Source organism: Oryza sativa, chromosome 6 (genome assembly GCF_034140825.1).
Source record: "Oryza sativa Japonica Group chromosome 6, ASM3414082v1".
Taxonomy (NCBI): domain Eukaryota; kingdom Viridiplantae; phylum Streptophyta; class Magnoliopsida; order Poales; family Poaceae; genus Oryza; species Oryza sativa.
Window position 1 is genome coordinate 18,701,604 of NC_089040.1, and position 17,089 is coordinate 18,718,692.

At 45.3% G+C, this 17,089-nt stretch overlaps 1 protein-coding gene across 1 annotated transcript; it reads left to right on the top strand.

Moving 5' to 3' along the window:
• The first annotated feature begins 7,452 nt into the window (after positions 1–7,452).
• LOC107278607 (probable CCR4-associated factor 1 homolog 9) lies at positions 7,453–11,362 on the top strand. Its single transcript, XM_015787375.2, has one exon. The coding sequence runs from the start codon at positions 8,734–8,736 to the stop codon at positions 9,577–9,579; it is 846 nt and encodes a 281-aa protein (XP_015642861.1). The 5' UTR covers positions 7,453–8,733; the 3' UTR covers positions 9,580–11,362.
• Positions 11,363–17,089: the final 5,727 nt, after the last annotated feature.

Below are 17,089 nucleotides of genomic sequence, written 5' to 3' on the forward strand. Positions count from 1 at the left end.
ACACATATCCTTATTAAATCTCATCACTGAGGCTTCCTGGACATGCAAAAGGACACGTGGACCTCCAAATTCTTTGATCAGTAGACTAACCAGGTCGATACATGTAATGCCGACAACATACGTGCATCAAGAGTCTGGGTCATAAACCTTCATCAGGTCTATCGTTTTTATTTTCTTTATGTAAACCAGATTAATCTATTGATTTTTCTAGTCATTTAATTTATAGATCTCTAATTACTTTTTGATCTGTTATTTTTATATACACGTACATACGTGGCATTCGCTACCACGGATTGGTGCCTTCGTTGCCGTGGACTGGTGTCTCCGCCTACACGGCTGGCCTATTACGCCGTCGTTGTTGCGCGTCTACGTATTCATCGGCCGGCTTGCCTCCGTCGCCGCCGACTGGTGTCTTCGCCTATACGGTTGGTTGGTCACACTACCGTTCATGGGCGTCCACGTCTTCCCCGCCGGCCTGCCTCCATTGCCGCCGACTGGTGCCTCCGCCTACACGGCTGGCCTGTTATGCCGTTGTTGTTAGGCGTCTACGACTTCACCGTCGGCCTGCCTCCGTTGCCGCCGACTGGTGCCTCCGCCTACACGGCTGGCCTCTTATGCCGCCGTTGTTGGGCGTCTACGACTTCACCGCCAACCGCCTAGGTTGCTTCCACGGCTGGTGTTTTCATCGCCATTGATGGACGACTTTGTTCCTAGATCGACTACTTCTGCTGTCACCGAGGGAATACGACAAAGCTAAGTCATCATTTATTTTATTCTTTATATGATATTTTGCCTTTTCCTTTGCCTCACTACATCAACTGGTTCGCCGTTGACTAGTGAGTCGGGGGCTACAGATGTTATATCATATTTTTTAAACATTTTTTATAATATTTATCTTGATTGCTTGCGATATAATCTGAGTACAAAAGTGCCTATCGAGTGATGGAGTTTCATCTTCCTATGCTTTCCGTTTGGTTTGCCAATGGATAGTTGCCTTTGGGCCGATTCCTAGCACCCGGGGGTTTGTTAGATGGACCGAATAACGCAAGGTGCTAAGTATTATTCGGAATAAATCAAAAGCATAGAGATAAGATAATTTATTTTCTGCTCTTAATAATTGCAAAAGTACCCGAGTAATAAACTCCGGCCCGTGAAACTTTGTTCCATTAATGACGAACTCATGTCACTCATATGCATGTTTGGGAAGTGCTTAGGCCGACTCCCGGTGCTTGGTGGCTATGACTAGTCGGGCAGAGTGTTTAAACGTAATGAGTCATCTGCTCGGGGAAATCAAAATTGACAAGAGAAGAAATACATATTTATAAATATTTTAAAATGCTTGAATTTTCCTCGAGTATTATATTTATATCAGATACTACTCATCCTATATGTTTGTTCTGCAGGATCCAAATCCAGATATGCATAAAAGGGATTCATGGCTTTAAGCTTATCTCTTACGCTCTAGGAATGGATCAGTCAGAACATCACCGCCGGTTTGCTTTCGCCGCCACCGACTGGTGTCACCGCCTGCACAGCTGGCGTCTACATCTTCACCGATCGGCCGCCTCGTCCGCCGCCGACTGGTGTTTCCGCCTGCACGGCTGGCCTATTATGCCGCCGTTGTTGGGCGTCTACGTCTTCACCGACCAGCCGCCTCGTCCGCCGCCGACTATTGTTTCCGCCTGCACGGCTGACCTATTATGCCGCCGTTGTTGGGCGTCTACGTCTTCACCGACCGGCCGCCTCGTCCGCCGCCGACTGGTGTTTCCGCCTGCACGGCTGACCTATTATGCCGCCGTTGTTGGGCGTCTACGTCTTCACCGACCGGCCGCCTTGTCCGCCGCCGACTGTTATTTCCGCCTGCACGGCTGACCTATTATGCCGCCGTTGTTGGGCGTCTACATCTTCACCGACCGGCCGCCTCGTCCGCCGCCGACTGGTGTTTCCGCCTACACGGTTGGCCTATTATGCCGCCGTTGTTGGGCATCTACGTCTTCACCGACGGGCCGCCTCGTCCGCCGCCGACTGTTGTTTCCGCCTGCACGGCTGACCTATTATGCCGCCGTTGTTGGGCGTCTACGTCTTCACCGACCGGCCGCCTCGTCCACCGCCGACTGTTGTTTCCGCCTGCACGGCTGACCTATTATGCCACCGTTGTTGGGCGTCTACGTCTTCACCGACCGGCCGCCTCGTCCACCGCCGACTGTTGTTTCCACCTGCACTTCACCGACCGGCCGCCTCGTCCGCCACCGACTGGTGTTTCCGCCTGCACGGCTGGCCTATTATGCCGCCATTGTTGGGCGTCTACGTCTTCACTGACCAGCCGCCTCGTCCGCCGCCGACTGGTGTTTCCGCCTGCACGGCTGACCTATTATGCCGCCGTTGTTGGGCGTCTACGTCTTCACCGACCGGCCGCCTCGTCCGACGCCAACTGTTGTTTCCGCCTGCACGGCTGACCTATTATGCCGCCGTTGTTGGGCGTCTACGTCTTCACCGACCGGCCGCCTCATCCGCCGCCGACTGGTGTCACCGCCTGCACGGCTGGCCTGTTATGACGCCAACTGATGCTATCTTCTTCACGGCTGGCTACATCGCCGTCACCGCTAATAGGCGTCAGCATCTTCAACACAAGCTGCCTACGTCTGCTGCCGACTGCTACCACTACTGATGGACATCATCGTCTTCCGTCGCCAACTGGTTATGCCGCCACCGACTGGTGCTTTTATCTTCACAATTGCGCATCTTCACTACCGGTTTGCTTCTATTGCCGCCGACTCATGTTCACTTCATCACGGCTATGCAACTTTGTCACCATGGTGGAGCAATTTCATTTTTATTATCTTCGGCATCGGCAAACTCTATTGCCTCTACTTCGCAAGCTTTGCTACTTCACCAACCATGACGACTACAAGAGTTTCGACACCTTAGCATACGTCAACAAGTATAATGCCATGTTATTTTACTACAACAAGTGGTGTTCCAATATTCAAGATTTCTACTCGGACATCTTCTATGCGTATATTCACTCAAGCAATGACTACTCAACGACAAGAAGCTACAGTTCTCGACTCTATGTTCAGTTGTTTCTCAACTAACCAAGAGTCGGGGGCTACACAAATACAAGACTCTCAAAATTCGACAAGCTTTATGTCAAGATGAAGCAATCAATCAATCAACAAGTCAACTCGGGGAGTTATTATCTTCGTCTTCGCTTCAGAGCCGACATTTAATTTCAGCAACTCCAATTATTACACCGGCAATTTTGGCTTCTTCATGCCGCTACAATCTACTCCAAATTTCTCAAGTTTGAGATTTAATTTACATGTCTGGGAGTTTGGAGTCATCAACCAATTAACTCAGATCAGATTCAATGAGTTGACCAACAGCATATACTTTCCTCTAAGTGAAGCATCTGCAACAGCTATAGCACTAAGTTCTACAGCCATCTTCATAAATCAAGGGGCGTTGCATCAGTCTTCATTATGCACACGCTCGTATCAAGAAAATTATTCGAGCTTCGATATCTTCTCAACAGTTTGATGGATTATTGTCATTGACTTCATCACCAGCACCTCTACCTCATCGGCCCTGACATCTCTGCTGTTGTTAATGGATGACTACGTCTTCTCCTCCGGTTGCTTCCGTCATTGCCGACTTGTTATTTCACCCTCACGGTTGACCTACTTTGCAAACGCTGATGAGCGTCTTCGTCATTATCATCGGTTGCTACACTGCTATTGACTGGATCACCGACATCGTCATCTTCATCAATATCCTGTCAAGCCTCTTCAACATAGCCCTATTCTACTGCTGTTTGATGGGCAACTTCGTCATCATAGTCGATCATCTATGATTGCTGCTTATCATCATTACTGTCGGTTGCGTTTGTCGTCGCCGACTATTTTCTTCATCTTCATGATTGGTGGATTTCGTCATCGCCTTTGATGCGTGTCTACATCTTCACCGTCGGCTTGTTTTCGTCACCACCGACCGGTATGCTCGCCTTCATGGATGGATTATTATGTCGCCACTAATGGGCATCTTCATCTTCTTCACCAGCTGCATCATCTGTCACCGACTGATTATTTCGCTGCTATGGCTAAACAACTTTATCGCTGGGCACTTTCATATTCATTGCTGGCTGACCTAACTGTTGCCGACTGGTTTCTTCGCCTCCACGGCTATGCAACTTCATCACTTTTGATTGGTATCACTATCTTCACTACTACCAATATTTTTGCCACCTCTGGTGGGCAATATTATCTCTATATTGGTCGTCTTGTCTCTATGCCAACTGCGTCAGCTACCATCAATGGACAATTGTGACTACGACAGAAGGACAAGCTATATACTCAGGGGCTTACTATCTCAAACACAAGTACCGTACCTTCAATTTGGACTTATTCCGGATACATACAACATGAATTTGATGATCATGGGTCTATTTTCTATGCTCAAAGACTGGACTATTTATTATTCCCCGTAAGGGTTATCAACCGAATACTTGCGCCCGTTAGAATTCAATTGTTATATCTATTTTGGAGCATCCCATAAAGGATAATCACTCAGATCAGGAGCTATTCATATGAGCTACACTTGGTCTATATCACCCGAAAGATTTATTACTCGGGAGCATGTTACATGCGTCATCCTTTAAAGGGTGTCGAAGGCATATTTTTTGGCCTAGGCTTAATATGTCTGCAGCCCATATTTTCAGGTGTGGCTTGTCACGTTCTTTTAGTGACTTAGGCATCTTTCTGCTTAGGCAAAAGTGCACGTGATTATGTGCCCAATACCATAAAATCCTTTTATACCGCAGTTACTCAACTTTTTAGGAGTTGGTACAATGCATTTTAAAAGGTGCCAAACAGTAATGCTTTATATAGCTCCCCGCTGACTTTTTTTATATAAGTCAAGGCGTTGTTTGGGTTCATAAAGCAATTGATTGGATACAATATCATTGCTTTTTGCCACGTAAGTGTGCACTTTTATTGACCAATATTATGGCTTAGGCTGATTATATATTTTGGTCATTTTCTAGGCGGTTGGTAAATCCTTTATGAGTTTATTTACTCGGATTTTATAGCACATATGCCATATATTTCCAGGTGTGGTGGAACCATGTGTCTTCTAGGGACTTAAGCACATCTGTTAAAGCATTGTGCGCATGGCGTATGCCCAATACTTTGAAAATTTCTTTATTCACAACATACAAGCTTCTTAATAGCTGTTTTGCTATGTGAATTTTCAATGATGTAGCCAACTTTAGGTTACACTCATCATATTTTACAAAACAGTCGGTATATCACTCGGATCATGTTATTCATAGATTCACACCGCATATGCTATATATTGATATCAAGTCACTTGGTTGATTACAATTATCAAAACCACTCGTTTGGTTGGATTATTTATTCCTTGACTATATGCTTAGTTTGTTCAGCTAACCACATAGTCGGGGGCTACACCTATTAGGTGCATCTAGTCGATGCACCTGACTTTATTTTTCAGCCTTCCACAGTCTTCATATTTAAAAGTACTTCGGAGACCATGGCGAAGATGATTGAAGCACTCAGCTTTGGAGTAATCTAGTTCGAGAGAAGATTATCTTTTCGACTGTGAAGGTCTCAGGGGCTACTGTGGAGATTATGGGTACCCCATACCCACACGGCATGGTTATCCGACTAGCTATAGGGGATGACTTATATTTATGAAATATGTAACGGATCATAACTTGGGTATTACGTTTCCCTGTATATTATGGAACGGCCTAAAGTTCTGGTTTGATAAGATTGTAAAGTAGATTTAGGAAACCGATACCGTATTGGTTAAGGTTTCTATCTTGTAATCTTGCCCCCCATCCTATATAAGGGGGGCAGGAGGCCCTCTAGGGGGCATGAGACAACCTGATCGTCAGATCAATACTACACCCCGGCGGATTCAAATCCCCAAATAGGAGTAGGGTATTACCTCTCATCGAGAGGGCATGAACCTGTCTAAATCATTTTTCTCCGCATCCATCCACTTTTAGGTCTCGTGCGCTACCCCTTTTCATATTGCCGAAAATTTGTTTCGACAATCGGTGTGCAAAAACTGGGCAAGGCAGTTGACACTGGCTGCATGTAGAGCTGTGCACGCCCATGTTTATTTTCCTCTAAAATTTCAAAAAGAGGTGCTCATTTCATATGATTTTCAAAGGAACCTTTAGGGATTAGTCCTTTGTTCCAAAATGGCCTGATAGGATTTCTATTTTTGGGATATTTAAATCCTCCAAAAATTGTCACTACTACAAAATCGATTATTCATGACATCAACCTATTTTTTTTCTCTAGCGGCCATACGTGAAAACTGCTAGCGAAATTGTAACAAGGAGGGCTATGAACCACCGGCGAAAATCGATTTTCGGTGGCGATTCGGTTACATAGATCGCAAAAAAAATATAGCTATTTTCGCTAGTGACCCACTTAAACAACCACCAGAGAAAATCAATTTTCACTTGCGAATGCTTAGGAGAACCGCCTGAGCAAATAAAATCGAGATATAAATTAAATAATTAAATCCCTAGAGAGCATCGCTCTCTTTGCCTTAGCCTTTCGATCCTGAGTCTTCTTTCCTCCTCTGCCTCCCTCAACTCTCTCCCTCTCCTCTACTCCCCTCCTCAACTCTCCATCTCCTCTACTCCCCTCCTCAAGTATCACCGGACGGCAGGAAGCTAGCAGCGGAGGGGGCTCGGCGGTGTTAGCTCAGCGACGGCAGAGGGGGAGTGTGAAAGTGGCAGCAGCGGCTCAGCGACGGTGCTCGGGAAGGTGGCGGCGGGTCGGGAAGGCGATGGTGAGGAGCACAGATCCATCGCCGCTAGGCCATAGGGAACACTGATCTGCCACCGCCAGGCTGCGGGGCCTCGGCGACGTCAGTGTCACAGATCTCTCGACGTCAGCGATGGCTGGAGCCCGGCGGTGCATGTGGCCGTAGCGGCCAGCGTTGCCGATTTTCATTTTTTTTACCCAAAAATTGTTTTCACTGGTGGTCTCTTTAGCTTACAACCAACGAAGATAGTATTTTTGCTAGTGGTTGTTTTAGCATGCTGCTTGCGAAACTCGATTTTCGTTGGCGGTCGAATAGCCGCTAGTGAATATGCATTATTTTCACTGGCCTTTGGTCACTGGAGGCACCGCCGACCGCCAGCGAAAATATATTTTAATTTGGCCGCCAGCAAAAATAATATTTAGAAGTGCATTCATAATTTCGTTGTGTTTACTAAGGAGCCCTTACTCATAAGTCATCATAATTTTTTCGCAAAAACTAATCGACGAGGCCTCTCGATTCTTATCGTACGACGCTGCTTAGATTTGTCCAATCACGCACGCTGCGTCATATCCGTTCGATCATGGGAACGGTGGAGAAGCCAACTACACATGCATGCCTTTTTCTATTAGACATGCATATCTTTTTCCCCTTCTTGTAAAGTTTTCTTTCAAATTACTTTTCCGATCTACAATCTGATTACACCATTACAATCTGATTACACCATTGTGTTCGTTGCAATTAAATCTTCACAACAAGATCTTACATGATTATATTACGATAAAAAAATATTTATATTTATAAATTACTTTTATTATATATGTAAGTTACTTTTACCATATACTCCGTATATAAATTACTTTTAGATTTGATTAAATTACTTCTTATGCATTCATAATGCTGTAAGTTGATTATTTTTTATTATTGGTTTTAGTCAATTCTATAATTTATGGACTTTAAATTTAATTATTATATAGACCATATTTTTCTCCATACAAGGAATTCACTTCTAATGTTGTAACAATTTACTTCCATTTTGTGCAAAGTTACTTTTATGATTTATGTAAATTACCTTTAGACTTTATTGAATTTACTTTTATAAATGTATTTACTTGAAAATCTTCTCTACACTTTGCTTATGAATTTACTCCACATAGTTTCTTATTTTAACTCAGTCAGAATGTAATTACTTTTCATGCTATAGGGAAGTTACTTCTATAATTTAAATAAATTACTTTTAAACTAATATGTTTTTTAATATATTCAACATGCATCTCATTTTGTCACATATTTTGAGCAGGGTACAATGATGCAAATAGATTTTAAAAATAATATGTGATTTAAAAGATATAAGTCATTACATAGGTTAAAAAAGAAATGCACCATTGTATTTTTTTTAAGCTAAAGAGAGATTTATATGTGTATGAAGTGGTTGATGATTAAAACATAAATCAGCGAACGGCCGCTCCCTAGTCTAGTCGCGTCCTATTTTTTTTAGTTCCTCATGTACATGTACAAAAACCATTTAATCCGACTGGTTCAGAGAGTGCAAAACGGACTACGAAACTTGGATCTAATTACAATCAAAGTCATCAACCATGTCAATTAACGAAATAAACGCGACTTCCAACCTGAGTCTGTTCCGGACAGGCGGCCGGCCGCGCACCACGTCACCTGAACACATCTTCCCTATATATATTCCCCACGTTACGTCCAGCAGCCTGCACGTACGACACAATCATTGCGCCCGTGCTCCATTAACTATTTTAGACGCCACGCTGCCACGCCGCCGCCGCTTGTCTTCGATCGATCGTGCGCCAAGCCTAGCTAGCTTTGTCTCCAACCTTTTTTGCAGACTTCCGAGTAGCCAGCCCACCTGCAGGTGTCCCAACTCTTGCTGCCGCTTCGGTTTGTGCACGTGCGCTCGCCATGAACGCCGCCGCCGCAGCCCCAGCGCCGACCATGAACTTCGCCGCCATCCACTCGGTATGGCACGACAACTTTGACGCCGAATCAGCCCAGCTCCTCGCCGTCGCGCCGCGCGCTGTCCACGTCGCGGTGAGCGTTCAGTACCCCGGATGCGCCGTCGCCCAAGCGGGCACCAGTGGCCGGAAAAAGTACGGGAGTCTCACCGCCGAGAAGCGCTATGACATGGTCAAGGCTAACATCGACGAGCTCCACCCCATTCAGGTCGGCCTTGCCATCCGTGCCAACGACGACGACGGCGACAGCGGCGAGCTCGTTGTATTCGAGTTCAATCTCCGGGGCTTCGACATCAACAACCCGGCTGACCTGAGGGACCCGGCCTCCATCGCACACCTCCGGGGCCGCGGCGTCGACTTCGGCAGGCTCCCGTGCGCCGGCGTCGAGCCGCACAGGCTCCGGTTGCTGCTCCTCGGCTCCGGCCTGCTCCAAGCGTGGCCGTCATGGGCGACGTTCACTGGCGCGTACCATGTCGGGTACTTGATGAAGATCCTGACGGGGGCCGAGCTCCCGTCCGGCCTCGACGCCTTCACGACCATGGCGACCGGGACCCTCGGGGAGGGCGTCTACGACGTGAAGCGGCTGGCGGCGGAGGTGAACACAGCGTGCGGGTTCTCGCTCAGGGAGATCGCCGCGTGCATCGGCGTGGTGCCGGTGGCGGCCCAACATGGGATGGTCGCCAGCGCCGGCGCCGTCTCGACGCTGCAATGCTTCAAGGCGTTGAGGGAGCGCCTCGGTGAGGCCCGGGTGGCGATGCACGGCCAACAGATGTGTGGGCTCCGCGCTTATTGATCTTTTTTTCAATTTCGATCATCTGCGGTGATTCGAGGCTTCTGCCCTTCGGTTTAACGGCCGATGTGATTAGGCTTTTTTTTTTCTATGTAATATAATTCCATTCTTTTAATTACTTAGTAGCAATGTTAGATGAATATATATGGATTATTTCTTTTAGACAATGCAACTTTGTATTAACACAAGTTATTCCATGTCTCGATTACACATCAATAATTGTAATGAATCGTATTTGCTGTGTTCTCTTTTATTAGCAATAGAAACTCTGCAATGCAAAAATGTTCTCATGGTGCTTGCTTTACTGCATAACTTTTTCTAAAGTGGTCTAGATAACTTGAGCAATTACCAAATGAGGTACGCTCATGAAATGTTTTTTTAAAAAAGGATTGTAGTATTAGTTAGACGTGTTATAAACTTGGGTTTCCTGTGTTTAAAAAGGATTGAAATAATTTATACAGATTTCTTGTGTTTAAAAATAGTCGAATAAGTATGGCGAACAAATCATATGGCTCAAATGGGTAAACAACAAGCAAAACATTCTACCACGCTTAAAGCAGTCATTGTCCAAAAATAGTTTGAAACTCAAAATTACAATAGATATAATTTCCCGTATTTAACTGATACTAGCATAGTGTCCGGCTGTCCGCTCGGTACAATGGAAAAACTAAATTAGGAGAAAACTACACATCGGACGTCTGATAACTTAAAAAATTGGACGGCCAAATGTTTCAGTTGATCAACGAATGAAACATTAAGTTATATATGATAGAAAAAATAATAATTGAAATATTTAAATACGAGGGAAAAGGGTTTTATGTAGTAGTGCGTTCATTATTTCTTTCTTGTTACTATAAAGGAGCCCTTACTCATAGCCCATCATAATTTCTTAGTTCTTCATGTACATGTACAAAAACCAATTAATCCGATTGGTTCAGATCAGAGTGCAAAACGGACTACGAAATTAACTTGGATCTAATTAACATCAATTAATGGACGCCGCCGCCGTGCACTCGGTGTGGCAGGACAACTTCAAGGCCGAGTCCGACATCCTACGCTCCGTCGCGCGGCGCGCCCGCCACGTCGCGCTTATATTAACGTGCAATACCCCGGCTGCCCCGTCCCCGGCGGCGAGCCGAGGCCGTTCGAGCAGCTCACTGCCGAGCAGCGGTACGGGGTGCTCAAGGCGAACGTCGACGCGCTCAGGGCCATCCAGGTCGGCCTCGCCATCCGCACTGGCGATGGCGGCGGCGAGGCGTTCGTCTTCGAGTCCAACCTGAACGGCTTCGACGTCGGCAACCTGGACTTGCCACGCCAGAGGGACGCCAGGTCCATCGCGCACCTGCGATGCGAGCCCGCGGCGTCGACTTCGCCAGAGGCTGCCGCGCGGCGGCGTCGATTGGTACAGGCTACGGCGTGGCTGCTCTGGGACTCCGGCCTGATCCGGCGGGCGCGGCCGTCGTCGTAGGCGACGTTCGCTGTCGGCTACCACGTGGCCTACGCCGTCAAGTTGCTCACCGGAAGGGATCGAGCTCCCGGCCAGCTCGACGGCTTCACGCGGCTGGTGGCCTCCATCTTCGTGCGCCGCGTCTACGACGTCAAGAGGATCGCGAGGGAGCATGAGCCGGTGCACGTCGGCGCGCTCACCAGCCTTGCCGAGCGGCTCGGTGTTTTCATCGTATACCTATACGACATATATATCCGACTGGGTATGGGGTGCCATGCATAGATAGAATATATTTAAAGGGACTCGGGTTAAATTTCAAACATCTGCTCCGCAAGGAAATACCCAGGATCCTAGTCGGTTATGGGCAAAGGGTAAAGAGGATTTCCTAGTGAGAAACAATGTCTGAGGAAAGCTTAATTTTAATCCTAACGCAATACTTCAAGCACTAGCAACCCGCTGTTCGCTGATGTCGCTCTACTACGTACCTGGACAGGGAGGACTTAAGTGCTCTTGAGGGCTGTCACCACCTCTAAACCCACCTCTAACGTACTGTGGGATACGCAGCAACCACTGGAAATTAATTGCCCAGACACCGCATCTACGCAATTAATAATTATACTCTAGTGCCAGCTAAACACTAAAGCAATCACTATATAATTAGGAACTAACCAAGAATAATTCTCACGAAGCAAATCTCAATTACTTAGAATGATATTTCTATTAAACCAGAGTAATTAACAAAGTACAAGAATAAGGAGAGGATTCCTCCAACTTCTTCTACTTTACTATCTCCCTATTCCAAGTATACTATAGAACATGTAAATAACCTAAAGTATACTTAGAGCCTCTTGTAATTCAGCTCTACATCTTGGTGTGTGTTTACAAGTGAGGATGAGAGGGGTATTTATAGGTGGAGAAGTGCCTTGGGAGAGTGGAGATCCTCCAAGCATCCAAAGAGCATCTTCACTCTTGTGTTGCCAAGTATCCATACTTATGATGGTTTCTACCGGTGAAAACGGTCATAACAGTCATTGGGAAGCGGATTGCTACCCAACTGGACTTAGGCAGAGCCAACGGCCTCACTGAGGGTTTGGCCGAACCCGAGACGGCTCCATTCACTCCGGTTTTTGGCCTGGACATTCATTTTGGGCCCCTCAATCCGTTCGTATGAATGTTTGGCCCATTTGGAGGTCTTTGATTGGGTTGTTGGGTCCAAAACTCCTTAAGTTCGGATATGAGTTTGATTCTTCTCCTCCTTCATGTATATTTCCTCTCAACTTAGGTAGTTTGTCACCTGCATACGAATATACACCAACACTCGTGGAAATTGTTTGAAATAAACCCTACCACTATGTTGGATGTTTCATATTTATGGTCTTATGCAGGTATTGACGACGTTAATTTGGTACTTAACAACTGTCAACAAACATATAGTGGGACCTACATGTCATAACACCAGAGAAGGAGCTGGGCTGAATGGCCAGTCAGGTTCGAATGAACCCCTGGTTCGGCCAAACCACCAGCTGGCCCAACCAGGCCCATTTTTCACCAGCTGATAGTTATCATAATCCTATGACGGTTGTGGCCGTTAATACCGGTTGAAACTGTCATCAGAAGGGATACATGGCAAAGGGAGAAGGAAGATGCTCTTTGGATTCTATGGAGAATATTCCTTAGCATCTCCACTCTCTCAAGTCACCTCCACACTATAAATACCCCTCTCCTCCTTCATTCTCACACACACCAAAGCATAAGCTGAATTATAAGAGGCTCTATTGTACTTTATTGTATACTAGATTAGGTAGAGAGTAGAGTAGAGTAGAGGAAGTCAGAGGAATTCCGGAGTTGTCGGCAATCCTCTTCTTATTTGTTTTACTCTGTTAATTACTCTGCTTTAATCGAATATCATTTTAAGTAATTAAGATTTATTCTATGAGAGTTATCTCTTGGTTAGTTCCTAATCAATGTACGGGATCATTGTTCACTATAGTCCATTAAAATATAGTGATTGCTTTAGTGAGTTATAAACACTAAAGTAGTTATTAACTACATAGACGTAGTTTCTGGGTAGTTAATTTTCGGTGTTTGCTTCATCTCTCACAGTATGTTTGAGGTGGGTGTGGAGGTGGTGACAGCTCTAAGTAGACTAAAGTCCTCCCTAGATCGGAGGGTATCCCAAATTTGTGGTTTTCAACATTCGTTCGGAGGGTATCCCAAATTTGTGGTTTTCAACATTCGTTCTTTGGATTTGCTCATTATAGTGATATATGTGTGCAATGTACTTGGTAGTGCCACAATTTTTTTAACTATATTTGTGGTAATGGGGATTTTTAGATGGTTTTGTTGGATGGATGGATGAAAAAATAGACTTAGGCATTAATGACTTATTAATTTGATGGACCAGAGGCTTTAAGTTAAATTTTTAGGTTTGAATTATATGAAGGGGAGGCGAATTTGGTAGCATTATAGAAATTTATTAAAGTTAATTAGAACTAAGTTGGGTTGTATGATGGAGTATTTGTAATATTTTGATGTTTAATGCACTAGTAAAGTTGTTGGTACTTTTGGATGTGGATTAAATATTTTTCGTGAAGTAGTAGCTTTGGGACAATCTAAGTTATGCATTGGTTATAATATGTTAGTTTGAACTACGTTTAGGAAGGAAGATGTAATTTTAGTTGTAAAGCCACATTTTATTCTTTGGTGTAGATGGATAGAATTGTTCATGTTTACTATGGTGGTAGAGTGATGAAACCTTACGTTGGTACACATGTTGAGTTTAAGGATATGTCATTGAAGACCATTTCGTTTCCCACCCAACTCTATATAACTAATTAAGGTCACGAGTGAAAGAAGTTCTAGAATGGATCGACGATAATGTGGAGATTCGTTTTTATAGGAGGTTTTCGTTTCCCACCCACCCAACTCTATATAACTAATTAAGGTCACGAGTGAAAGAAGTTCTTGAATGGATCGAGGATAAATGTGGAGATTCGTTTTTATAGGAGGTACGATGTTGTAAGGGCATAAGTATATATTAAATATGCTAGGTCAGTTGGAATGGTAAATTTACTTTGATTTGGTAAAAGAGTTGGTATGAGAAGGCTTGGATGGACAAGGAAAGCGAGAAGACTTGGATGGGCAAGGAAAGAAAATGGGAGACATGACCATCAAAGAGATGTTGCGGTAGTGATCTAAGTGAACATATAAGTATGAGAAGGCTTGGATGGGTAAGGAAAGCGAGAAGACTTGTATGGGTAAGGAAAGAAGATGTTGCGGTAGTGATCTAAGTGAACATATAAGTATGAGAAGGCTTGGATGGGTAAGGAAAGCGGGAAGACTTGTATGGGTAAGGAAAGAAGAGGGGAGACATGACCATCAAAGAGACGTTGCGGTAATGATCTAAGTGAACATATAAGTACAAGAGGAGCTTGATCTTAAGTGAACATTTTTCGGAAGATCTAAGTGAACATATAATTCATACCTAAAAATTTAACCTAAAGCCTCTAGTCCATCAAATTAATAATTCTTTAATGCCTCCATCTATCCATCCATCCATCCAACAAAACCATTTAAAAATCCACATTACCACATATATAGTTCAAAAAATCATGGCACTACCGAGTACATTGCACACATGTATCACTATAATAAGCAAATCCCAAGAATGGATGTTGAAAATCATAAATTTAGGCAAAAAAAAAGTTCTAGGGTTACCCTCCAATCTACAAATTCAACCGATTAAAATTAAAAAAAGATTGGAATTGAGGAGTATACCTTTCTCTTTCTCTTCGATTTCCACAAAAAAATCCTGCGAAAAACGACTTCAAATTGAGTGTATTTGATGAGTAGAGGTGAGGGGGGAGAGATAGGGAGAAGGGCTTCTCTGTGTGCTCGGGCTGGGGGCTTGGCAAAAATGAGTGGGGGGAGGAGAGAGTGGGTGGGGCCCGTGCAGGTTAAGGGGTGGCCCACCTTGGGGGAGTGCGCCAGCACGGCTGGCGCCGTGATATGTGGAACGGTGCCAGTGTGGTTGGCGCCCCTCTTTGCCACGTCAGCCCAACCACGTGCCCTAGTGCCGCACTGGCATGGTGACGGCACCAGGGTGGCTGGCGCCGCCATGATGGAGGACGACGCCAGCCTCTCTAGCGCACCAAAAAAGACCATTCCTGCAATATGTTTTTCCAAAGGTCTATTCGTAAAATAAATTTTTAAAAAGGACCAAAATGTAAAAAATTCGGGAGACTGGAGGGGGACGACACTCGTAGAGGAGAGGTGAGCTCTGGGCCAATCCCGTAGCTTGCCGGCCCGTGTGGTGCCTTGATGTGCGCCGGCCCTAGAGCTCACCGGCCAATGCCGCCTTGGAGCAAGGAGTAGGAGCAGTGGGGATCCACTCCGTCGCCATATCCATGGGAACGGCTCGGCTCGGATCCACCCTGCTCATCGCTTGTCTCCTCAACTGCCTCTGCGCCAGAATGGAGGATTCAGAAAATTAGTTCGTTGGTGTCAAATGTTTAGCGGTGTCATAGTATACTAATTATACTTGGATCATAATGTCATAATATATGGATAAGCAATTTAAGCATAGGTTTTGTTGAAAGTCATCGGTACCACCTGATAGAGGTCCATACACTGTGGATTCATCCCCGGCGCTAGATCGGTCGCTCTCATCACCTCCTTGCCACCACGACGACCTCACACCGTACGTAGACCGTACCGAGACTGGATACAAGCTAGCATGGACAGTGATATGTTTATGGTGTGATAAAATTGGCTAAATCAACTTCCTCTCAAGTCTCAACTACGGATGAACGCCTATCTGTTCTTGATTTTATGGCAGAGAGATTAATTGCTTCAGGTGTCGTGCATACATACTGGGTTTGTTTGATTAAAAACTACTAGTACTCCCGTGTTCCGTCTCCGTGCAGAGGTGAGGGCGAGGAGCAGCAGGCGGGTGGCGCCGAGGACATTGGAGGCGGCAGGCTACGACGACGAGTTTGCCGCCCATCCTTGTTGTCCTCGTGCCCGGTTACTCCGACCGCCGCCGCGTCCTCCGCGCGCTCGCCGCGCCGCCCTCGCCTCCGCCTTCATGCCGCTGCCGGCACGCGCCGCCCTTGCCTCCGCCTCCATGCCGCCGTCGGTCAGGCCGCCGTGCTGTGTTGCCCCGTCTCCCTCCGCCGCCGCACGCTTCAGAAGAGGAGGGAGAAGAGCGCCCGTTGCGTTGCGCTCTCAGGCCGGCCGCCGCGCGCTTCCTTAGAAGGGATGGAGAAGAGAGATGGGTGAGGATTCTGACTAGTGGGCCCTAGCGATTCTTTTTTAAAAAAACAGATGACTGGACTGCCACGTGTGCTATTTGAACCCTAAACCGCTTGCAACAGTGCTCAGGGTGGTGTTTTGTCCGGTATTGAAAGTCTGGTTTTTCAAGTTTAGAGGGGTAATTCGGTCGACCGTGATTGTTCAGGGGGTAATTCGTACTTTTTCCAAATAACTATAGTTCTAGACAAGATTGATATCAAACTTTAATTACTTTGACTATGAATAACTTCTAATATATTTGCATAGAAAAATGGAAACTACATGTAATAAAATTATTTGTTGATATTTCTCTTTATATTGTAATAAAAAATAGTGGCCAAAGTTAATTTTTGGAGATAATGTTATTGCCCGAAACGACAATTATTTTCAACTGCACCTGCACGAAGTACTACCTCTGTTTCCTCATGTGTGGATGTTGGTTACAAAAACGTCACAAAAAAATTGGAGGGAGTAACAACTGGCAGGCAAGAAAGTAATTATAAGTACAAGTTAATTGCAAATTAGTGATCAATGATTTTTTTGAGTTACTCATCTGCACCCGCACCATAATTATAACTACTAATGTTAACAATTCATTCATTTATAAATACAAGCACCAGCAAGCACAAATGCATAACAATGTTTTTTTTTATCAAACCATTCATGGCATCAAGCAAGCTAATTAAGAAAAACATTTTATGGGTAAATAAGGACAAGCTTTAGGCTTTAGCTCACTTTGAGTCTTCGATCATGCAAAATTTACTACTAGCTGCT

What these genes read in the sequence shown, in the direction of transcription:
- LOC107278607 (XM_015787375.2), top strand. Translation starts at nt 8,734, where the DNA reads ATGAACGCCGCCGCCGCAGCCCCAGCGCCGACCATGAACTTCGCCGCC.